Raw genomic sequence first — 25,236 nt, 5'->3', positions numbered from 1 at the left:
TTCACTGCATCAAAATTCACAGTATTTACCCAAAACCCACTGAAGTATTAAATGAATAGACATGTCCGATATCTCTGCAGTGATCGATTGCCATCATTCATGCCTTCAGTGGATGTTGGAAGCATCTTCATCGACTCTCAGCAGTCCATCATCCTAACCATCCCTAACAAGTGACTGACTGAGACACTCTATAGGGCGCAACTCTGTGTGATAATAGAGGAGACTGAGATATGCTTAACGCACAAATATTGGTTGCAATAATCTGCATTTTTAACTACACATATAAAACAATTGAGTTAAAATGGACTATTGCAACCAATATCTGTGTGTGATAAGTGTGTATATTTAATTTTTTATTTAAATGAATAGTTCAACCGAAAACGATGAAAATGTACTCACCCTCAGGCCATCCCAGATGAAGATGAATGTGTTTCTTTTTCAGATTTGGAGAAATGTAGCATTGCATCAGTGTCTCAGCAATGGATGCTCTGCAGTGAATGGGTGCCGTCAGAATGAGAGTCCAAACAGCTGATAAACACATCACAATAATACACACCACTCCAGTCCATCAGTTAACATCTGGAGAAGACAAAAGCTGAAACAAATACAGCATTAAGATGTTTTTAACTTTAAGCTTTTGGTCAAAATATGAGTCCATAATCCATAATAACACTTCCTCCAGTGAAAAAGTCAATTTCCTGTTGTCTCTCACATCAATATCCAGCCAGATATTTGTTTAGAGCTGTTTTGTCTTGTAAACGCTGCTTGATCTGTGCAGATTTCTCTCCTGATTCAGACCAGACTCTTTTTTTCACTGGAGGAAGCATTATTATGGATTATGGACTCGTATTTTAGTTAATAATTTAAAGTCTTAATGATGGATTTGTTTCAGCTTTTGTCTTCTCCAGATGTTAACTGATGGACTGGAGTGGTGTGTATTATTGTGATGTTTTTATCAGCTGTTTGGACTCTCGTTCTGACGGCACCCATTCACTGCAGAGCATCCATTGCTGAGACACTGATGCAATGCTACATTTCTCCAAATCTGATGAAGAAACAAACTCATCCTAATCTTGGATGACCTGAGAGTGAGGACATATTCAGCAAATTGTCATTTTTTGGTAAACTATCCCTTTAAGAAAAGAAAATAACTTTTTCTTTTGCATAAGCTAGTGGTGGATGAGGAGATCCCCCTGACATTGTAGAGCGCTTTGAGTGCTTAGAAAAAGCAGAAAAGCGCTATATAAATGTAATTAATTATTATTAAGCTCCGCCCACAATCCGATCTCATTGGTCCAAATTCCAGCTCCACGTTACTGTAAGCATCACATATTGATTACATTTATGTTTTCGCTTTCAGTGTGAAGAATCAAAGCACTTGTCGCATGTGGCCTGGTTACGATCGTTCATCACGTGATCAGTCCCGTAGCTGTTTGCTCAGAGCAGGACACATCGTCTGTGTTTCTTCTTCCTCTGCAGGTCCAGGTCCAGCAGCAGAGCCAGGAAGTTCCTGTTGGGATAGATGGCCCGTTTCTGGACGACGCGCCGTAAGGCCGTGTGCAGAGGCATGTCATGATAGAGCATCAGGTACGCCAGCACCAGCGACGAGGAGCGGCTCATTCCCATGATGCAGTGCACCAGAACTTTTCCTAAGGAGGAAGGCAGAGATCTGGTTACATACAGACTTTATGGTTTTAATAGAAGACGTGACAGCAGCCTCTCATTCTTGCCTGTTCCTCGCTGGTAAAAATAACACCTACAATTAATTTCAATGATTCATTTGAGGGCCTTGAGCTCACTGCTATTAATACAGCTGTTTCTACAAACACTGCAGATGAGAGTCCAACACAACCTTCAGTGAGCCTGAGATAAGATGAAAGAAGTCACTTCTGCTCACCGAGGCTGCATTTATTTGATCAAAAATACAGTAAAAATTGTGAAATATTATTACCATTTAAAACAGCTGTTTTCTATGTGAATATCTGTTCAAATGTAATTTATTTCTGTGATCAAGTCTGAATTTTCAGCATCATTACTCCAGTCTTCAGTGTCACATGATCTTCAGAAATCATTCTAATATGCTGATTTGCTGCTTGAGAAACATTTCTGATTATTATCAATGTTGAACACAGTTGTGCTGCACAATATTTTTGTGGAAACTGTGATACATTTGATTTTTCAGGATTCACAGAAGAATAGAAAGTTCAAAAGAGCAGCATTTATTTCTCTTTTGTAACATTATACATGACTTTACTGGCACTTTTCATTAATTCAATGCGTCTTTGATGAATAGATAGTACATCTTTTTAATGGAAGTGTGTGTGTGCACATGTAAAGTGCAAATTAAGACATTAAGATGTCTTGATATTTTTACTAGAATCAAGACAAAAATACTTAGCAAAATAGTATTTGCAAAATGAAAAAAAAAAAAAAAATTAATTAATTGCAACCATTTTACTTCAGTAATGTATTGCAAGTGAAACTGAACATTCAATGCTGACAAAATGTAGGACAAGGCTTGATTTTCTGCTGTTACACACTTATTTTTTGACCTGAATGTAGAAACTGAAGGTTTATTTCACTCTCCAGAGCATATCCATGTGTCCAAAAAAAAAAAAAAAAAAATGTATATAATTTAAAATATATATATATTTATTTGATATGATTGCCGAAATGTATCAAGATTTTTGACAGGCTGCATCTGCTACAGATTCAGCCTAAATCACTATTTGGCTATTGGTTATCGCATATAACCTACATGACGTCACCCGACAATAAAAAGTCTTTACAGAGGTGGTGCAATTACATTTTTATGGAAAATGATGAAGACTTTGCATTTTGAATAGCATGCACTGATTAATCACACACAGTATGTCCAGGAGCGTGTTTAGAAAGTAGTTCAGGTCAAGACTGTAGTGCACAAGCTGTGAGTGAATTCTTCAGTGATTTCAAGCGATTTCTTACCGTCAGCAGTGTTGAGAGCTTTGTGAATGAAATCTGCTGCCGGTTTGAAGTAAACGTCCAAATCGAAGTGTGTGGAGTCTTCAGCGGGGATCCCGCAGTACACAAAACTAGTGCCGTAGTAGTTTTGGTCCCCGATGCTTCCTCTCTTGGAGTGAGCGGCGTTCAGAATGTGAGTGATGCCGAGTTTCTGCAGGGCGCTTCGGTTCTGTGCTATTCCTCTGACGGGAAAAATAATATAGAAGATGGTTAGAAATGACAGGAGATTAAAATGCATCCTATTCGGTCACATATCAATATCAAAATCGGGCTGGTTTACTTTCTTTTAGGAAGAGTTCAACCAAATTTCACCTCCATTCCAGTCAAAAGTATCATTGATAGAACATTAATATTATTTTTACTATTTTCTTTTTAATTTATTCTTTAATAATTTGTATTTTTTGTGTTTTTGTCATTTTTATTATTCTTACTTTAAATATGTCTATACAGTTTTATTCGTTTTACTTTTATTTAGTTTGTTATTTCTCACAAAAATGAGAAATGCTGCCTAGGCAACATATATTTTTTATTAAAAATAATAATAATAATGTTATTTCAAAAAAAAAATTTAATACATTTTTAAGTTTTAGTTAACTATAAAAACCCTGTTTCTAGTATAAATTGGCCACTTTTCACAAAAGTTTCTAAAATAATGTGCTAAATAATAAAATGAGGGATAAAAGTCCTGCCTTATTTTATCTCGTAGATGCATCAGTTTATGGAAGTAAAATGTGTTGTGAATGTATAGTTTAAAGTTGTCTGTTGTTCTCAATATGTAGATCAGTGTTGTGAAGTCTAATTGAATAAGCCGTCACATTTAAAATAGTGTAAATATGATTTTCAGTATATGATCAGCTCGTACTCACACGTTCCCGATGTACAGGTTTGGCCAGACCTCATCGATTTGATGCAAGTTTAACTTACACGAGTCCAAAACTTTCTCCAGGTCCTTGACTGACAGATACTCTTTCCTGCTATATTTACGGGCCATCGCTTCTTTCCAGAATTACCCGCCAAATAGATGAAGAGAGCGTGTTTATAATGATCTGGCGCTCCGGACTCGTGGCTCTCGCACTGATCTCACACAACAGCTGTTACCCAATTTAGTGCTTCAGAGTGCAGATAGTCTTACTCACGGAGACATGATGTACACACACATGTACACACACTCCACACATCTGATCTGTACACCCTTTCTGTTATGTTTTCCTTCATAGTTTATAATGAGAACATCTGTCAAACTCCAAAAAGGCATAACATATTTAAGTCATTATTCACTGATAATCTTCTGAAATCTTTTGCATTCAGATTCAGAAACTGATGCAGCTCTGCTCAGTACAATAACTTTTTGTAGATTAACACACATTATAAACTGTATGCATACAGAAATTAAGAAAATTTACCGTTTACACAAGTTTGTAATGATATGAGGGTGAGTAAATAATGACTGAATTTTCTTTTTTGGGCAAATTATTATTGAGTGAATTTTTTTTTTAAATATTAGAAATATTATTCTAAACCGTTGGTAATGCCAGTTTAAGAAATTGAGTGAACACTGTAAAAAAAAATTATAATAAGTTGAGCAAACTCAAAAATCTGCTGAAGCTGGTAAAAAAAATTGTTTTAAGTTCACTCAACTTTTTTTTTTTTACAGTGAATGAACATAAATTGAAAAAACAAAAACATAAATAAAAATGAGCAAACAAATAAATATCTGTGGGCAAATATAACAAAACAGCCCAACATAAATTTAGTTTACACAAGTTTGTAACGACACAAGGTAGATATGTCATGGAGTAAATAATGACCAATTTTTTTTATTGAATGAATTATTAAGTTAAATTATGAAATATTATTATAAACATTTGGTAATGCCAGTGAAAATAAAAACAAAACAAATATAACAAAACACACCAATGTACAAAACTAACTCGAAAATAAGAAAAATGTTTGTTTATTTAGGAATGACCTGAAGGTGACAGAACTTTTTTTTTTTTTTTGATTATAGTGACATTTTTAATATTCTAAGTGAGAGTTTGATTAAAGCCAAAATCAACAAATTAATAAATAAACAAATCAATCAATCTGGCTGTGGGCAAATATAACAAAACACCCAACTAAATAAAAAAAGAAAAAGAAAAAAAATGCTTTAATGATAATAATTTAAATAATAATAATAATAATGAGGACTTTTGGGAACCTTATATTTTTCACTATAAATGATAAGTAAGAAAACATTTCACAGTGAAAATACATGTGTTATCTTGTTAAATATACAATAAATCTGAAGTAATTAATTACATTTTACTACTAAAGGATGCTAACGTCTTGCTACACTCTTAAAAACAAAGGTTCTATAAAGAACCTTTAACATCCATGGAACATTTCCATTGAACAAAATGTTCTTTAGATTATTAAAATATTCACACTTAAAAATGGTTGTATTAAGAACTGCTCGCTGAAAGCTTCTTGAAATGGATCTTCTTCTGTATGGCATTTCAGGAACCTTTATTTTTTTAAGAGTGTAACATGTACTTCAGTCCTGCTGGAATGTTGTTGGTGTTTATATGCAGTATTCAGATCAGCGTCGCATCCAGAGCCCGCAGCTGTCTGAGAAAGCCTCGGTTTGGGAAGATCCAGCGGTGCTGTTTGACCGTTTTAATAGCGTCCAGCAGAGAAAGATGCTGGTGTATCATGAGATAAGCCAGAACCAGAGACGCCGAGCGACTCACGCCGACTGCACAGTGAACCAGAACACGCTCTGCACACAAGAACAGAAGGATATTTTATATCTGTATAACCCTCAAACATTAAATCTTACCATCCCTGCTGGTATTTGAGGATTTAAGCTGGTCGAACAGAATAATATTTAGTGTGCAGGGCTAAATTTTCAACTTAGGGTCAAGTACAGTCTTAAAAATAAAGGTGCTTAAAAGGTTCTTCACAGCGATGCCATAGAAGAAGCATTTTTGGTTCCACAAAGAACCATCTCTTTATAATCTGAAGAACCTTCTTTCGCCACAAAGAACCTTTTGTGAAACAGAAAGGTTCTTCAGATGTTAAAGCACCTTTTTAAGAGTGTAAACCCAAGCTGAGACAGTTTTACCTCCTGGAGAACTGAGAACCTCCTTTATATAATCAGCGCAGGGGTGAAAGTAAACCGACAAGTTAAAGGATGGTGAATCGTCAGCGGGGACGCCGTAATACTCGACCGTTGAGCCGTAAAACTGGTGGCTGCCCTGGCAGTGCATCTTCCCGTGAGCGGCGTTCAGGACGCGAGTGATGCCCAGCTTCCACACACTGAACCGATCGTTGGCCACAGACCTGCAGATCATTAATACACGGCTGTTAAAACATCATTCTTTATGATCCCCATAAAATCAAACTCATCTAGAAAATAAGTATCTGACATAATGCTGCTGAGAGATTAATGTGCTGTCTAGGTAGGTAGGCACATTATGTTTGAAACACAGCTTACAATTCAACAGTTTTATTAGTTTTATTGACACACACACACAAACACACACACGCACACATGCAAGCACACACACACACACACACTTTTACTTGATGCACTAAAATAACTAATATAAATATAAAATTAAATAAAACAAATAAAAAATTAAATTAAAAACTAAAGCATTAATACACTATATAATAATATAATAAAACACACAGTGTTTATATTACTTTATATATACACACTAAAACTTGAATTATAATATATATATATATATATATATATATATATATATATATATACATTTTATTTTGTTTTTAGTTATAGTAATTTTGTGTTTTTGTCATTTTATTATTGTTTATGTCTATATAGTTTACATTTTTTATTTAAACAAAAACTACTAAAATGACAAACACAACAAAATTATTAAAACTTTAACTAAAATGAAGTTGCAATATAAAAATAACAATAAAAACATCAAATATTAATCAAATATTTTTTTTTAAGTAAAAATAATAATAATAAATATATATATATATATATATATATATATATATATATATATATATATATATATAATAATATCTCAATATTGAAATAACACTGATGTATAGGTTTTATTCATTTTAATTTCAGTATGTTTTAATTATTTTAGTTCAATAATGAAAATGAGAAATGTTGCATGATAACGAGCTAAAATAAAATATGTTTTATTTTATTTTATTTCAAGTAATGAAAGTGTTTTTAGTTTTAGTTATAACTCTGTGACTCACATATCTCCCAAGAACAGGTTGGGCCAAACTTCATCCACATGATTTCCGCTCCTCTTCCCTCCGAACAGTATTTTCTCCAGTTCTTTAATGGAAGGTGTTTCACAGCTATCCTCCATTAGACAGACTCATCATGGATCTGATATGACCACAAACACAGCCTCCACATCCACTGCGTCTCTCTGGTCAGATGTGCATCTCATATCTGCTGCTGTCCAGAGATACATTCATCTGAAGTGACAGCAGCAGCTGCAGCTGGTCTTCTAAAATTAACATTAACATTTAGCAAAGCACTAATGTTCACCCAGAACAAGTGCACGATCATAAATAGTGAGTTTGCATGAACACCAACCACATTCACATCAGACAATGGTGCTTTAAAGAAACAATTAGAGTTAATTAAACAAATGAATTAAAGTGCAAGCTGTTCAGCTGACTAAACAGGTGGAGAAGCCATGACTTCAAACATTAAAGTCATGAGAAACCCAGCAGCGCGCGCTCTGAATAAAAGCGCCGGACGCTGTAATTCCATCGCTGGCCACCGGATGTCGCTGTGCGCTCGCCGGCGGAAGTGACCTCATCTGCAGTATTTACACACTGAAACACACTTCCACAGCTGTCAGATCGACTGTGCCCCTGCCGCTGAGTCAGGGCGCGATGATTTACCTCAAATGTCCCGACAGCGTGACATTTAGGAGATTTATCGCGATTCGGAGTGAAGAATCTGATGTGTAACGTAAGTGATGCGCAGCAGGCTACCCGCTAGCATGCTAACACACTCACATGCATCTGAAATATCATATTAATACTAGACTGATGAATTGTAACTGGCGTATGAATCCGTTTTCAGGTTCGTTCTTTGTTTTATTTCCATTTTTTATTGCTGTGATAGGTTTATGAGTGGGAATGAGAAATGTTAGCCATTTAGTGTCTTTATTCAAAGACATTTGCAGATTTAAAAATATTTATGTCATTTAGTGATTTTTAAATATTTTGTGTTATGATTATTAGCCTCGTTCACCGCAGTCAGACCGTCTGAGGTCAGCTTCAGATATCAAAAAACAGTTTTAAAATGTTAAATCTAGTTAAACAACATTTTGTGTAAAATGCTTTCTAAGTAGACAAGCTCACTAGGTTTCAGTGTTATTCTAACAGGTTTAAAGGGTGTGATCGTACCTGTGTGTGTGGCAGGTACTGGGTCCTTTTCCTTATCAGCAAGCTTCTCTGTATCGGGTATTGATTAAAGTCCTTAGTGTAACGAGCTGAGCGATATAATTATACCTAAGGGTACTTCACTAACAGGCTCATATTACTTTACTGTTGTTTTCTTGTGTACACGGCCTTATTTCGCTTTCTGCGGGAGGGCGTGGTTAGTGGTGGGCGTGGCGAGTGTGGGTGTGGCCACATGTTGGCGTGGCTTCTACTGCGATAATGTTGATATGCAAAAGTACATATTTAAAAAAGCAAGTAGGTTTGAGTGAATGACTGAGAAGGGTCTGGCTGCAGACTTGTGCTTCCGCAAGTGATGTCACTTGCAGTCTTTTTTATTATTTTTGTCCTATTTATTGATTATTTTTTTGTTTGAATCTCTCAACATTTTACAACAGTAGCCAGGCGGTGAAGACAAGAAAAAATAAACTAAATTACAATGTCACTTGCACTCTCCGCTACCAAACCGTGCATGTTGCCAATGGAGACAAGATGCTGTGGTCGTGATTTAATGATTACAACTAATTTAGTACAATAACGTACATGGTCCTGCAAGAAAAAGACAAGATTCATTACTTCTTAAAAAAGGGAAAGATCCATTAAATTGTTCCAGCTACAGACCGATATCACTTATCCCATGTGATCTAAAAGTCTATGCTAAAGTTTTTGCTTCTCGTATGGAGAAGGTCATTAATAGTCTGATCAAGGAGGACCTAACCGGTTTTATCAAGGGGCGCAATGCGTCTGACAATATGCGTCGACTCTTTCACATTCTTGACTTTGCAGACTCTCATCCGAGCCCTTGTCACTTGATGCAGAAAAAGCCTTCGACAGGCTAGAGTGGAACTATATGTGGGCAGTTCTGCAATGTTTCGGCTTCTGTGAACATTTCATTTCTATGATTAAGCATCAGTCATCACTCACCTGCAGCATCAGTCATGACAGGTAATATTATTCCCCCCCCGTTCCCTTTACAGCGGGGAACGAGGCAGGGATGTCCGCTTTCCCCCTTATTGTTTTGCTTATCTCTTGAACCCTTAGCACAAGCCGTCAGGAAATCTGAAGTATCGATTAAGATACATGATCATAATCATAGTATTTCATTGTACGCTGATGATATATTTAGACCGCTTTGATGTTTCAGTCTCTAGTATAATTAAGGAATTTGATCATTTTAGTAGCTTATCAGGATACAAACTAAATTGGAGCAAATCTGCTTTAATGCCAATTAACAATGTTAAAGTTAATTCTTCTATTCCCTCATTTATCCCTATTAAGGAATCTTTCATCTATTTGTGCATTACCATACATAAAAACATCCATAAGACTGCCTGAGACAATTTTAATAGTATTCTAGTTAAGGTCAAAAATGACATTCAAAGATGGAAGAATCTTAAAGTCTCTCTTCAAGGAAGAATCTCCACAGTTAAGATGAATTTGTTACCTCGGTTTAATTTTCTTTTCTCTATGCTACCACTTTCTCCCCCTCCAGGTTACTTTAAGGAGATCGACTCCATAATTTCTTATTTTATCTGGAATGATAAATGCCCCAGAATCAAACATCCTAATCGTGCAGGAGGACTGGCTGTACCAAATTTTGAATTATATTATTGGTCGTTCCAGCTTAAGGCTCTTCATAATTGGGTTGATCCTCAATCGAAAGTTTCATGGAGAATGATTGAAGCTGACAAGGTTAAACCAAATAGACTCCAAGATATTTTATTTACTGGCACAGGAAAAAAAGGTGATGATTATAAATTTGGTCCGGTTGTGGCTAATTCTATTAAAATCTGGAAAACGGTTGAATGTCTGATAGGAGGATCCTTCAAATTTTGTAATAGTACACCTTTATGGCACAATTTTAATTTTGTATGCGGAAATCGTTCCATTTGTCCAACCCGCTTGGTCTCTTGGCGACTTTTTGTCTCATATTTTACACTTTTAATCAGAATTGCGAGATATAAACATAGAATTGTGGCTTTTTTGCTCACAGTTCAACATTTTTTTATTTTTATTTTATTTTTTTTTTTTTTCTTATGTTTCCCCCTGAGAATAAAAAATTAAAAAGGGTAATTGCAACTTTTTATCTTACAATTCTGACTTATTTTCTTGTTATTGCAAGTTTATGTCTCACAATTCAGACTTTTATTTTCAGAATTTCAGGTTTTTATCTCGTAAATGCAATGCAAGTCAAGTCAAGTCACCTCTATTTATATAGCGCTTTTACAATACAGATTGTGTCAAAGCACTTAACAGTATCAAATTGGAGGATAGAGTGTCAGTAATGTATAATGATAAGATTAAACACTCAATTTTCAGTTAAAGGCATTTCATTATTGAATTCAGAGATGTCATTGTCTAGCTCAGTTTAGTTTAAATAGTATCTGTGCAATCAAATCGGCGATAATCGCTAGAAATTAAGTGTCGCAGAGGCAAGTAATTGACATTCTCAGAAATGTGAGTTTATATGTCGCAATTCTGAGTTTGTATCTCACAGTTCAGACTTTTTTCGCAGAAATGCGATTAAAAAAGACATAATTGAGATATAAACTAAAAAAAAAAAAAAAATCTAAATTGTGAGATAAAAAGTTGCAGTGAACTTTTTTTTTTATATACTATTTTCCTGGAGCCATGCAAATGATATGATCTACTTTTCTAAATTCCAATTTTGAGTAAAATAAGTAGTAAATACATTTATTCTGATGGGATGAAGAATAATGATGTTTATTATCAGCAACTTTACCTGTTCTAGAATGTGAAACAAGATGAATTTGGTTGATAAAATAAAACCAGTGACAACTGCAATAGTGCAGTCACTGTCTTTATTTCAGTGAAGGTCATTTTCTGACATTTAAATATGATGTTTACTCTTTACTTATTTGTTTAAACTATGCAAAGTCTGATACAGACATGCACATGTTCCGATGTGATTTCACATGCATCTCTTTATTGCATGTGCCTAAAGCTGTATTTTAGCTTCTTTTTTGGGGAGAAAAAGACTATAAAGTCACTGTACTGTCATAAGACTTGAGGACACATGATGATGCAAAGTCGGTCGGTCAACACGTGTCCTGCTGAGCTGTGAGCGTTCGCCGGCGTGCAGCAGTGTCAGTAGATCTGTGGCTGTTTCAATCAGGAAAAGAGGATGTTTCCTCACATCTTACACTGCTGCAGCACGAACGGCTCTGTGAGTGAGACATCAGCAAAAAAGACCTGTTTCTGTTCCTGTGTTGTGTTAAAATGAAACATTATATTGGGTGGAAAGTGTGCTTGTGCCTTCTGCCAGTTTGTGCAAGTGTGGTTGTGTTTGTGTGTGTTTCTAAGCATTACGGATCTGTTGCTTCGGAGCAGAGTTAACACGCGTCCAGAGGGAAAAGACAGACACGCTGAGTGTTTTCTGAGAGCTAATGAACCGAGATTCAGAACAGAACGAGATGCATTTGAACTCTTTCTATGTCAGCGGTTCTTGACCTTTTTGACTTCTGTTGTCCACAACAATATTTTAAGGCCGACAGTCATAGTTTCTGACCATTAAGTTCCAGGATTCCAGAAGTTTTAAGAGCCGAATGTTCTTCTGGATTCTTTTAAACAATGAATTTGCATAACTTTTCCAGTCGTCCACGATTTACTGGGTAAACAAGTATTTTACTCGCTATTTCTACCTGAATAAAAAAATTATATATATATATTGGCATAACAAGAATTGCTCATAACACTGTAAAAAAACGATGTAATTAATAAGTCACATTTTCATTATTATTATTATTTCTTTGATTAAAGAAATGTATTTTAAGTTATATGAGATTCAACTCTTTTTTTTTTTTTTTTTTTTATTTATTTAAAAAACATTTTTAAGTAAATTTAATGCAGTTTAAGTTGAAATGATTGTACAGCCAATTTGATTAATCAAAAAAATTAAGGCAGCATGTGAACTTTGTAGGTGGAATTCTTTTTATAGTGTTGTCATTTTTAAAATTATATAAATTAACATGACTGTACAGGTCTAGAAATTACACTTAAAATTAAACTACCACATATATCCAAGTTTTCCCAAGACTGTAGGAATAATAGTTCTTCAAACGCAAAATAGGTATTAAGGGGTTGAATTAAAATAAGAGATATCTCAGTTATTTGAGCTTATTTTAATGCTTGTTTTGTCTTATTTTAAATAAGTCTTGAGAGCCCCTTATGGTTGAGAATCAGTTCTTTCAAAATGTCTGCTAAATTTAATTTTTCTTTATTTTTTCTTTCCTTCTTTATTATTATTATTATTTTAGTTTTTATAAAAAAAAATATTTTGCATTTATGAGCAAATACATTTTTCTTCCATACTAAGTAATTGACCTATGATTTGTCAGTGCAAAGTCTGATCTTCATGAAATTGTTCATGTGGCAATTGAACGAAATGACTTTGACCAGAACACACAGTAGCAACATGGAATCTAATCATAATTTATCTCGGGCTGCGTTCTAATATTTCCTCATTTGGAATATGATCAAAGATTGCATATGTGAATGTGTTCAGTTTTATTTTAACTTGGCATAAACTAACAAAATGAATGAAATGACTTGTTTTTGGCCGAACAAGCTTCAGACATCAAGTCAGTAAAATGACCCAATCTTAATAAACAGCAGGAACATATGAAGAAATCTTGCAAAATGTAATGAGTTTCAGTGCTAGCAGGGGCAATAACTAGCAGACTTCAGGAAGTATTCGGCTGTGTTGCAATTTATTCTCAAAACAATTGCATCCACAGCATCTACTCTTTCAAATTTGGCGTTTTTCATCGTTCTCGCCACACAGTTCATCGGACGCCAGCAATTGGCACTTGTGGCTGCACTTTGTGATTTTCATAAAAAATACTGCTTACTCAGACTGATCCTTAATGAACGAGTTGGTTACTGGCCAGATAATCAAAGCTCAAGCCAAGAAGCACAGCTGGAGTTCAGTTCTTCAAATACGTAGTAGTGCACATTACAATCATGAGATCTTATGCTGTGAATGTGGCCTGTTTTACTCGAGTATCAGCATATGTGCTATAGTTTGCATCTGGATGAGTTGCATCTTGCAACTCAGAAGTATGAAGAAGCAGGTGGTGCAAGGATGAAGAATAGCTCATTATATGTTATTGTTATTTACACTACCAGTCAAAGGTTATTGAACAGTAAGATTTTTAATGTTTTTAAAGAAGTCTTTTCTGCTCACCAAGCCTGCATTTATTTGATCCAAAATCCAGAAAAAGCAGTAATATTGTGAAATATTTTTACCATTTAAAATAACTATTTTCTATTTGAATATGTGACCCTGGACGGCAAAAGCAGTCTTAAGTGTCAATTTTTGGAAATTGTGATTTATACATCATCTGAAAGCTTACGTTACATAATAAATATGCTTTCTGATGATGTATGGTTTGTTAGGATCGGACAATATTTGGTCGAGATACAACTATTTGAAAATCTGGAATCTGAGGGTGCAAAAAAATCAAAATATTGAGAAAAACGCCTTTAAAGTTGTCCAAATGAAGTTCTTAGCAATGCATATTACTGATCAGTAATTAAGTTTTGATACATTTACGGTAAGAAATTTACAAAATATCTTCATGGAACATGATCTTTACTTAATATCCTAATGATTTTTGGCATAAAAGAAAAATTGATAATTTTGACCCATACAGTGTATTTTTGGCTATTGCTACAAATATACCCCAGCGACTTAAGACTCACATATATTTTAAAGGGGTCATATGATGCGATTTCATGTTTTCCTTTCTCTTTGGAGTGTTACAAGCTGTTCCTGCATAGATAAGATCCCTAAAGTTGCAAAGATTAAAGTCTCAAACCCAAAGAGATATTCTTTATAAAAGTAAAGACTCTGCTGCGCCCCCCTAAAACGGCTCATTCAAACATGCCCCCACGTCTACGTCACGATGTGGGAAGATTTGCATAACACCGCCCAGATGTATACGCAAAGAAAGAGGGCGGTACTTTTATTCTCGCTGTAGTATTGTTGCTGCCGACACTGTGTTTCGTTGTGAAAGCAAAACTACTTTGTTTGGGCTTCCAAAAGAGGACACAACTAGAAATCAGTGGTTAAGTTGTATTTACAACACTGTTCCAGAACAGTTCAACCCAAATATTAGAGTGTGTGCAGCGCATTTTACGGAGGACTGTTTCCTGATCCTGGGAGAGAGTAGCCTACAATGTGAACACTATGTATGGCTGTGATGTGAACACTATAAAGTGGGGCAATTCCAACTTTGCAAGGACAGTCTGGTGCTTCTGACTCACAGCCTGTAAGTACGTTTCGATATATAAAGAATTTGCCACTGACTATTCAATCGCGAGCTTTGAGCTGTGTAGAGTAGTGCTTGTATGGCGTTTCTCCGATCACAAATGCAGACATGGTGTTATGTTTACGCGGTACAACGCATAAAAAGACCGTATAAGTCATTATAATCAGTAATTATGTCCTCACTGAATGCAACAAATGCATCGTTTATAATGGGTTTTATTGTTTGTCTCGTCGCACCGGGACACGTCATCACAATACGGTAAGGGGCGTAACATTTCCGTCACACGCTTGAGGTATTCGGCCAATCACAACGCACTGGATAGCTGGCCAATCAGAGCACACCTCGCTTCTCAGAACAATGAGCTTTGTAAAAATTGGCACGTTTCAGAAAGGCGGGGCATAGAGGAGCAACAATAATGTACAGTATGTGGAAAATTATGTGTTTTTTTGAACCTCGAACTGCGTAAACACACTACACTGCATTACACCAAATACACAAAATAATGTTCTTTTTAGCAACATCATATGACCCCTTTAAAATGTAATTTATTTCTGTGATGCGCAGCTGTATTTTCAGCATCATTACTGCAGTCTTCAGTGTCACATGATCTTCAGAAATCATTCTAATATGCTGCTTTGCTGCTCAAGAAACATTTATTTTTGCATTATTGACACACTAATTTCCTATTTAATACTGTAAAGCTGCTTTGACACAATCTGTATTGTTAAAAGTGCTATGTAAATAAAGGTGACTTGACATGACTTTTATTATTATTATGTTGAAAACAGCTGAGTCGATTTTGTTTTCAGGTTTCTTTGATGAATAGAAAGTTCAGAAGAACATCATTTATCTGAAATAGAAATGTTTTGTAACATTATAAATGTCTTTATCATCACTTTTGATCAATTTAAAGCATCCTTGCTAAATAAAAGTATTCATTTCTATAATCCCCCAAAAGAATTATACTGTCTGCAAGCTTTTGAATGGTATAGTGTATAATGTTACATATGCATACGTACAACTTTTTATTTCAGATTAATGCTGATCTTTCTGTTCGTCAAAGAATCCTGAAAAAAAAAAAAATGTACTCGACTGTTTTAAATATTGATAATAATAATTTACAAAATGTTTCTTGAACAGCAAATCGGCATATTAGAATTAATCCTGAAGGATCATGTGACCCTGAAGACTGGATTAATGATGCTGAAAGTTCAGCTTTGGTCGCAGCAAACAATTACATTTTAATATACAGTATATTCAAATAAAATGAGTTATTTTAAATGGTAAAAATATTTCACAATATTACTGCTTTTGCTGTATTTTGGAGGCTCGGTGAGCAGAAGAGAATTCTTTAAAAAACATTAAAAAATTTACTGTGTATGACACAAAAGTTGTTCCTAGGGCCTTCTTAGCGTTTGTGTTTCTGTCTTCAGTTCCTGTGAGAGGATGCGTGAGCGAGACATGGCCGGTAGCGTCCGGCACTGGACCCCGAAGCACGTGGGCCGCTGGCTGCGTGAAGAGGGCTTCTGCGATTACGTGGACCTGCTGTGCAACAAACACCGTCTGGACGGAACCAGCCTGCTGACGCTGAGCGAGTACGACCTGCGCTCTCCTCCACTGGAGCTCAAGGTCCTGGGAGACATTAAACGGCTGATGGTTTCTCTCAGGAAGCTGCAGAAGCAGAACGCAGATGTGTTAGAGGAGCTCGGCCTGTCCTACGACGGACACTCGCCTCAGAACAGCGCAGGTGCTCTTTCTGTTCCTGTTTTGTCAAGTTTGTTGCCAGTTTTGTGTGTTTTATGTTGTGCAGGTGGAATGGACTGTACTTGTGTAATGGTAAAATACAAATTTTTAGGAGGCGTTTAGTGGACTTTCAAGTGCTTTACTCTACAGAGAGCTGAAGCACAGCACAATAATTTTAACGTCAAGCTCCAAAAAGACACACAAAATAACGTAAAGGTATTATAAAAAGCAGTCCATGTGACTTATGCACTGTATTCCAAGTCTTCTGAAGCCATACAGCCATACACAAATGATACAAATTAAGTTTATGGTACTTTTCCAGGTTCCTTTCCAGTTTTGAGTGAAAAATTTAGTCAGTAAATTTATTCTAATGGGACTGAAGAAAATTCAGCAACTTTAGCTGTAAAACAAGATACATTTAATAGATGTTAAGTGGACTTTCAGGGGTTTTATTGTATAAACATATAAAGCATAGCACAATAATTTAAGTTCTAGTGCTAAAAATATGTCAAGCTGCAAGAAATGTATTATAAAAGGCAGTCCGTATGACTTGAGCACTATATTCCAAGTCTTCTGAAGCCGTACATAAACATATATATGGTACTTCTCCAAGTTATAAACTATGTTATCCAAGTTCAATTCCAGTTTTGAGTGAATAAATTTATTCTGATAGGATTGAAGAAAATATCAGCAACTTTTAACTGTAAAACAAGATGAATTTGGTTGATAAAATGATACCAGAGTGACAAAAGTGCAGCATTTTATTTAATTTCAGTGAAGGTCATTTTCTGACATTTAAGTATCTTATTTGCTATTTACCTATTTATTTGTTTAAAATACGCAAAGCGAAGTCAGATCTGTGAATCTGTTTTTAGACGGCATTTACAGAAGATAGGATGCCTTTCAAGCGCTTTACTATACAAACAGCTAAAGTACAGCACAATCATTTAACCACTAGTGCTAAAAACATGTCAAACTCCATAAAAGACACCAAAGATACTATAAAGGTATTATATAAAGCAGTCCGTATTATTTATGCACTATATATATATGTCTTCTGAGGAAGCCATATAAGAACACAAATTATACAAACAACTTTTATGGTATTTACAAAGTTCATTCTCAATTTGAGTAAAATAAGTAGTAAATAAATTTATTCCAATGGGATTGTTTATTATTAGCAACTTTAGCTGTTTCAGAATGTAAAGCAAGATGAATTTGGTTGATAAAATGACAAAAGCATTCAGCTTTATTTCATTCAAGGTCATTTTTCTTTGAATGTCTTGTTCTCTGTTTACTTAATTATTTAAAATTTGCAAAGTGATCCAGATATAGTTTGTGTGTTTCAGGTGGAGTGGACTGGCTGTGTAACGGTGACTCTGCGCGGGATTGCGATGCCGTGTTGGACACTTTGAGCGGCGATCAGTATCATCAGTACAACAACGGCAAATACAAGCAGCAGCCGCGGAGACTGGACCCTGAGTACTGGAAGACCATCATCAGCTCCGTCTACGTGGTCTTCGTCTTCGGCTTCACGTCCTTCGTCATGGTGATCGTCCACGAGCGAGTGCCAGACATGAGAACGTACCCGCCGCTGCCTGACATCTTCCTAGACAGGTGATTCGATGAAAACAAATTGTGAAATATTATTACTATTTAAAATAGCTGCTTTCTATGTGAATATCTGTTCAAATGTAATTTATTTCTGTGATCAAAGCTGAATTTTCAACATCGTGACTCGTGTCACATGAGCCTTCAGAAGAAACAAGAAACATTTCTGATTATTATCAATGTTGAAAACAGTTGTGCTGCCCAATATTTCTGTGGAAACTGTGATGCATTTTAATTTTCAGGATTCACAGATGAATAGAAAGTTCAAAAGAACTGAATTTATTTGAAAAAGAAATCTTTTGTAACATTATAAAGGTCTGTACTGTCTAATCAATTGAATGCATCCTTGATGAATGAAAGTATTAAGTTTTTTAAAGTAACCTGACCGCAAGATCACATTAAAGCCAGCCAATCTCATTGCAGTTAGCGTTTTAAACTAGCATTTCCATTTTTGTGAACAATGTCCATCAGATGGTTGTGAACTGCACATGTGAACCATTTTAAGACATTATAGGAATATTTCTAATGCATAGCGTGTTCTAAAAGGCAGGTAATGTAATTATTTGGCTTTCTTGAATCTCTAAACGCATTACAGAAAACATGGTCTGCCATTTTGAAATAAGAAAAATGCACTTGGTCTTGATAAAACTTAATTATAATTGCCTGTTTTTTCCAATATTGGCGCGCATTTCTGCTTCACATTACTAGCGCTATTTCTATTGCTTGCATAAGACTCAAAGCTGTAGTTCCTGAAACAATCATAAGCCAATTTGCACCACTGTTCTCTGTGATCAGCTCACGGGGCTTCTGGGAAACGCAACCCAGATCAGTCACGTACAGTTTTATATTTCTATTAGGATTCTGCTTGAATTCGGTTTAAATGGTTCTTGCATTAAACTTTTTGAATCGACTTGAACATGAAGGTTTCCCAAACTGGGGTTGGTGATAATTAATTAAAACATTAAAATTTCAAATTCAAATAATTATTTTAAAAATAAACTCAAAATAACTACTTACCTGCATGTTACGTGACCATTAACTGTGATTAGAGAACCGTATACATGCGAAAGTGTTGTTAAATGATTCACTTTTAAATATCTTTTTCGATTTTTAACCTTTTTAATAAAAATTGAACATCAGTCAGTGTTTGGGAATACTTGCTCTAACTGCATTAAAAATTTCAGAGAAAATACATGAATGTTGATAGGAATATCATCAAAAGCTTAAGAAATATGATGATGCCAGGTTTGAGTTGTGCCCCAGCACCCCTAAAACTCATCTGACTCCATTTCTTTTTTCGCTTGCCAATAATTGAGGTTTCTGGCGGCAAAAATAATAGTAAACAGCTCTGATGGTGAGCTGTGCCCATTAGAGGTTTGCAGATGATGATAATTTTCTCCATCATGCACCACAGGACGTGGTTGGAGTTCACAGCTGAAGATGAGCTCGAAAACATCATAAAATAACAGCATAAATCACCATCTGTTTGGAGGAGGATTATGTTTTGCTCGCTCTGTCTCTCTTCATGACCTTCCACCTCTTTTCTTCTCCCTCCAGTGTACCCAGAATCCCCTGGGCGTTTGCGATGGCTGAGGCCTGTGGCGTGATCCTCTGTTCTGTTTGGCTGCTAGTTCTGCTGCTTCATAAACACAGGTAACAAACATATGCGCGTATTTATAATGTATGCATGCATATATACACAATATATACTTAACAAAATATATGCATGCATGTATGTATTTTTAAAGCTGTTGCTTGTAATTTATTGCATAAAATATTAAAATTCTGCACAAAGACAAGACTCCAAAATATCGTACACAATTTTCACGAGTCTTAAAATAATTATATGTCTCTTTTAGCATAAATAACACTTAGTGTGTGCATTTTCTTGTCCAAACAAACCATTTCCAACAGTAGTGCAATGAAAGTAATTTCAGAGGGAATTATTATATTTCAATGAAAGATTATGAAGACAAACATTTTTCTCCTGTAGAATAATATGCACCAATTAGTGCACAATAGTAGCAGGAATGTGTGTTGAGAATATTTGGTTTGGACACCGACAGCAGCAGCATCTCTTCATCTAACGCTCACAAGAAGCAAAGGTCAGGCCATTAAAAAGGCTTTTATCCCTGACCCTGTGTTTCTGTCAGATCGATCCTGTTGAGGCGGTTGTGTAGTCTCATGGGGACGGTCTTCATGCTGCGCTGCATCACTATGTTTGTGACATCTCTCTCTGTCCCGGGTCAACACCTGCAGTGCACTGGGAAGGTACAGTCATCATCTCACACACACACACACATACATGAAGACTGTTCTGAAAGATAGGCTGCATAACGATGAGATTGCATTACATGTGTCCTTCTCCAATGAACGTTCCTATGCCTCATCACAATTATCTGAAGTGAAGTGACGTGTGGCCAAGTATGGTGACCCATACTGGGAATTTGTGCTCTGCATTTCCATCATCCAAATGCACACACACAGTAGTGAACACGAACACACACACACACACACACACACACACACACACACCGTGTGCCATTTATTTTTGGTCCTAAAATATTTACTTCAATTCCCCTTGACATTTTTATTAATATTAGGTATTAATAAAAATAATATTAATATTTTAATCATTTAACAACACATTTGCATGTTGTTCATAGTTTGCTGATGTCACTTAATTGTCACTTGACATACAGGTAAACAAATAAAATGCTGCATCTTTTTGTAAGTGTTAATGGTTTTAATTGTAAGATTATTTATTTTAATTTTTAGAGATTTCTTTATTTTATTTATTATTAGCTTTAAAAAAACTCATGAACACCCTGCAATAATAATCTGGCCCTTTTTTGTTTTTGCATAGAGATTTTCTTTTTTGCATTATGATGTCCCCTTTATTTTTATTATTATTATTATTATTATTATTTTGTCATTATACATTTTCTGAATACTTATTCTAATGTGAGTAAAAATAAATATGGTACTAAAGCTATTTTTATTTTAAACAGCTTAAATTAAAAGCATGTGTATATATAACATTTTTGTTGCATAAAGACTTCTTTTTGCATTATGACATTGTTTTCATGATACATTTATCCTAATTTATTATTATTATTATTATTATCTATAATAGAAAAAAGTATTGAAATGATTTTTATATTAAACTGCTTCAATTAAAACCAAAACAACCATAATTGCCATAATGTTTAATATTTTACACTTTCATTTAGAATATTTTTTTTCCTTGTGATTTTTAAAATAAAGTATGACCTAGATAAAATGTTGAATAAACATATTGCTCATCATTCCATTCATACCTAAAATGATAGCTAAAAGACTGTTTGTCTTATTTGTGTGCTGAGTATTTTTATGCTTATTTGACTTCTCACATTATTAACTGCAAACTCTATTGAAAATGAACTCCTTTGTCATAATAAGCCGTCTCTCTCTGTGTTTATGTCCGTGTCAGATATACGGTGACATGTGGGCGAAGCTGCAGCGTGCCGTGGCCATATGGAGCGGTTTTGGCATGACGCTGACCGGAGTGCAGACGTGTGGAGACTACATGTTCAGCGGACACACGGTCGTCCTCACCATGCTCAACTTCTTTGTCACTGAGTGTAAGTTCACACACAATAGCTATGTTTCCATCCAAAGTTACAAATTAAACTTATGCGCAAAATTGGAACATCGCATAAAACATTTGGGAATTTATTTGGTAAAAGTGCTTCCATCGTAGTTTATGTGCATGTTTTCTTACCAGATAAGAAATTTATCCTACTTAGTTGAGCACATAAGTTTTTTTTTTTTTTTTTTTTATGCACATTTGTAGAATTGATGCGCATCTTGGCGTTTCCATCCAGCGGTTTTTATTTTTTAGGCAATATCCCAAAATGTGCCTAAAAATAGGTGGATGGAAGCATAGCTACTAGGGGTGTTGAAATGAATCGTTTCTACGATGCATTGTGATTCAGACGAATTCAGTATCGGTTCAGTAATAGACCATAACCGATTATAACGTACTGATGCTTTTTTGACGTCATTTGTCGCATACTTGCTTTCAATGGTGGAGGGAGGCGAGACATGAGTGCAAGTAATTAAAAATGCTCCAACTACTTTAAAAGCTGACATCTGGGCACATCTGGGATTTTATGCACGACCTGTGTGTAAATCATGCACAAATAAAATATGCACCGTCAGGCTCAGTTAGATATATCTGACTGCTTGTATTTATTGACAAAATTGTATACATGTGAAGTAAAATTGAAAATCGTGATATCGAATTGAACCGAATTGATGACATGGTAATCGTAATCGAACCGAACCGTGAGACCAGTGTAGGTTCACACCCCTAATAGCCACTGATTCCTGTGGTTTTGTGAGGAGCATTGTGTTTGAGATCCTCCTCTCTGTCCGCAGACACGCCGCGCAGCTGGAACTTCATCCACACGCTCTCCTGGGTCCTCAACCTGTTTGGCATCTTCTTCATCCTGGCAGCACACGAGCACTACTCCATCGACGTCTTCATCGCCTTCTACATCACCACCAGACTCTTCCTGTACTACCACACGCTGGCCAACACTCGCGCCTACCAGCAGAGCCGCCGCGCTCGCATATGGTTCCCCATGTTCTCCTTCTTCGAGTGCAACGTTAACGGACCTGTTCCAAACGAGTACTGCTGGCCGTTCGCTCGGCCCACCGTCCTCAGACGCCTCATTGGCTGATTCCCAACGGACGCTGCTGATTCTTCAGATGCCATGATATAGAGGAGGCCAAAACCTCTCGGTCAACACACACACACACACACACACATACAGGTTTCCTCCAGTAGCTGTTGTCTTTAAAGGGATTTCTGTGCCCCATGCTGGCTTATTTTATTTCATGTCGGAAACTAAAACTACTAAACTGGAACTATGAAAGTCTTGCTTTTCCCGTTGACTGGGAAACCTCTTAAAATGGTTTGCATCACAGTCAGTATTCTTTTCACCTAGTTTCATAATAATAATCCTGTAGATACTTGACGTTTTAAATTCCTTGTTTCTCCCAAAGGCAGTTCAGATTATTAGTGTTGTAAAGATACTGACATGATCAACCTTTGAAGCAATATGAAACCTCTTACTGTTCTTTTAAAAGGTTTTGTGTGAAACCGTATGGTTTTAATTGAATTATGATTGTTGCATTTTGGTCTTATTGCCATTATTGTTGCTATTTTCATAGTGCGGACTTTATTTTGGCAGTATTAGTGTCTATATGGGATGACAACATGAAAATACTGTGTTTAAGACTTAAAATTGTCCCCTGTATTTCAGTGAATCTCACAAAATGTCATTTCACAGATATATATATAAAACAAAAAATAATAAACATGTTTGTCATGAAGCAACTTAACAATCCAAAAACTACTATTTTTTTATTTAATATAAAATTTAATACAAATTAAATTAATATTTATTTTTGGATTATGATGTTCTCCTGACAAACTCGTATTCCTTTATTATTAATATTATTACTATTATTATTATTATTATTTTGTAATTTATAGTGTTAAATAAACAACAACAGCATATATTTACAACAAAAAATAATAATAAATGTGTTTGTCATGAATGAAATCATGAAACAGTAGCATAATGCAAAATGAAATTAATATTATTACACACACACACACGCATATATATATATATATATATATATATATATATATATATATATATATTTTTTTTTTTTTTTTTTTTTTATTAAAACTAAAACAATTGACTTTTAAATATTTTACAATTTTAAAATTTCGTATTTTTTTTTTTTATAAGAAGTTTTGATTGAAGTATGACCCTGACAGCTTTTGTGAGATTCACGCTATTTGTCTATTGTACGGTTTTCCCATTTTTAATGTATATTGAAAAGCAAATCTCGCCAAACTTTGGAATGAAGATGAGGCGTTTTTTAGCAGCATCATTCCAGTTGCCAATGACCTTTGATATGTGACGTTGTCTTTATACGAACATTTGATTTTCATCGATGTCCAGATTTATTTCAGATTTATTGTATATGATGGTCATGAGGGTATTATAGTAGTTACTTCTTGAACGTTTACAAAAAAAGTATGTAAGTGATGTTAAAACACGAGGAGAATCTGGCCGTGCTTGTCTTATTTCTGGTGTTTAAATGGAGTAAAGGGTGTTTTTGTGATAATCAGGGCTAGGTTTTCTGTGTTAGGTCATTAGGATTTTAATTGAGTGTATTTATAGATCTCTTTGAGCACAGAGAATTGACTGACCTCATGCGTGTTTGATGGAGATGTACAGAATCATAAGGAATTGAGATATTGTGTATTATTATAATGTTCATCGCTCAGAACTCCTCTGAACATTTCCATCTTGTATGCAGTATGTTATACTGAATCTGAAAGCAAGAGCAAACAAACTACAAAATATATTTTAAAGGGTAGCTTGGGAATGAAGACACTAGTTTTCATCTTCTGCTTCGCCAAATAATTGATGCATTTCATTTGCAGATGGTTTTTAGACACTCCATGCGCTTCGTGACACGATCTAACAGCAGTAGAGTTTAATACCTTCTCGGCATCTGTATAATTTCATAATTTAATGTTCATTGAGCTTGAAAATGCCATTCAGCCTCTTATGGACTTTTGTTAAGCCTGGAAATGTATTTTTGCAGATTTGAGTGAATATTGTGTTTGATTGGATACTGATGGGATTGTGGATGCTCTGGATTCGTTTGGATGCTCATCATTTATCTGCCATCATCAATAAAATTGACAGATTAAACTGAAATGAGATAAGTGGAGTTTCTGTCCAAGCCTTTTTAATAATAGTAATAATAATGATAAAAATGATCATAATGGCTAGCTTTTGCATCCTGATCACCCCATTCTAAAATTTAAAAGGCAGCTATATATTTTAATGTATAAAAATAAGCAATGAAAAATGAATAATAATTGTGAAAGAATGAAATGAAAGAGATTTTATTTTCATATTTTCTTTAATTTTAATGTTTATTTTCCATTATTTCTTCATTTTTCATGTATTTTTGCTTATTCATGTTTAATCTTATTTTTATTTATTTTTGTTTCTACACTTTTTTTTCTAATCCATGTACCTTCTAGCACTTCTTTGTAGCCATTTGAATA

At 35.1% G+C, this 25,236-nt stretch overlaps 3 protein-coding genes across 3 annotated transcripts; 1 reads left to right on the top strand and 2 right to left on the bottom strand.

The window, feature by feature from the left end:
- Positions 1-1,042: 1,042 nt before the first annotated feature.
- On the bottom strand, positions 1,043-4,614 carry LOC131550901 (dual specificity protein phosphatase 13-like). The gene is made up of 3 exons (XM_058793414.1): positions 3,867-4,614; positions 2,965-3,182; positions 1,043-1,649 (listed from the first exon to the last, which is right to left on the bottom strand). Exons 1-3 carry the CDS (start codon positions 3,989-3,991, stop codon positions 1,438-1,440), a joined length of 555 nt encoding a protein of 184 aa, XP_058649397.1. The 5' UTR covers positions 3,992-4,614; the 3' UTR covers positions 1,043-1,437.
- A 269-nt stretch (positions 4,615-4,883) lies between these two features.
- On the bottom strand, positions 4,884-7,713 carry LOC131550902 (dual specificity protein phosphatase 13-like). Its single transcript, XM_058793416.1, has 4 exons — positions 7,583-7,713; positions 7,234-7,493; positions 6,107-6,324; positions 4,884-5,761 (listed from the first exon to the last, which is right to left on the bottom strand). Exons 2-4 carry the CDS (start codon positions 7,347-7,349, stop codon positions 5,577-5,579), a joined length of 519 nt encoding a protein of 172 aa, XP_058649399.1. The 5' UTR covers positions 7,350-7,493; positions 7,583-7,713; the 3' UTR covers positions 4,884-5,576.
- A 100-nt stretch (positions 7,714-7,813) lies between these two features.
- On the top strand, positions 7,814-24,880 carry LOC131550886 (sphingomyelin synthase-related protein 1-like). Its single transcript, XM_058793383.1, has 7 exons — positions 7,814-7,966; positions 16,166-16,479; positions 17,825-18,092; positions 19,644-19,739; positions 20,240-20,357; positions 21,559-21,709; positions 22,509-24,880. Exons 2-7 carry the CDS (start codon positions 16,179-16,181, stop codon positions 22,811-22,813), a joined length of 1,239 nt encoding a protein of 412 aa, XP_058649366.1. The 5' UTR covers positions 7,814-7,966; positions 16,166-16,178; the 3' UTR covers positions 22,814-24,880.
- Positions 24,881-25,236: the final 356 nt, after the last annotated feature.

Source organism: Onychostoma macrolepis, chromosome 12, assembly GCF_012432095.1.
Source record: "Onychostoma macrolepis isolate SWU-2019 chromosome 12, ASM1243209v1, whole genome shotgun sequence".
Classification (NCBI taxonomy): Eukaryota; Metazoa; Chordata; class Actinopteri; order Cypriniformes; family Cyprinidae; genus Onychostoma; species Onychostoma macrolepis.
The sequence above is the reverse complement of the archived record's forward strand: the minus strand, read 5'-3'. Positions and strand labels throughout refer to the sequence as shown.

Excerpts from the sequence above, each read along its gene's own strand:
- LOC131550901 (XM_058793414.1), bottom strand. The coding sequence starts at position 3,991 with ATGGCCCGTAAATATAGCAGGAAAGAGTATCTGTCAGTCAAGGACCTG. Across the intron at positions 3,183-3,866 it reads AACCTGTACATCGGGAACGT|AGGAATAGCACAGAACCGAA; the intron begins GTGAGTACGAGC and ends TTTTCCCGTCAG. Across the intron at positions 1,650-2,964 it reads AGCTCTCAACACTGCTGACG|GAAAAGTTCTGGTGCACTGC; the intron begins GTAAGAAATCGC and ends CTTCCTCCTTAG.
- LOC131550902 (XM_058793416.1), bottom strand. The coding sequence starts at position 7,349 with ATGGAGGATAGCTGTGAAACACCTTCCATTAAAGAACTGGAGAAAATA. Across the intron at positions 6,325-7,233 it reads AACCTGTTCTTGGGAGATAT|GTCTGTGGCCAACGATCGGT; the intron begins GTGAGTCACAGA and ends AATGATCTGCAG. Across the intron at positions 5,762-6,106 it reads GGTTCTCAGTTCTCCAGGAG|AGCGTGTTCTGGTTCACTGT; the intron begins GTAAAACTGTCT and ends TCTTGTGTGCAG.
- LOC131550886 (XM_058793383.1), top strand. The coding sequence starts at position 16,179 with ATGCGTGAGCGAGACATGGCCGGTAGCGTCCGGCACTGGACCCCGAAG. Across the intron at positions 19,740-20,239 it reads CTGCTGCTTCATAAACACAG|ATCGATCCTGTTGAGGCGGT; the intron begins GTAACAAACATA and ends TGTTTCTGTCAG. Across the intron at positions 20,358-21,558 it reads ACCTGCAGTGCACTGGGAAG|ATATACGGTGACATGTGGGC; the intron begins GTACAGTCATCA and ends TGTCCGTGTCAG.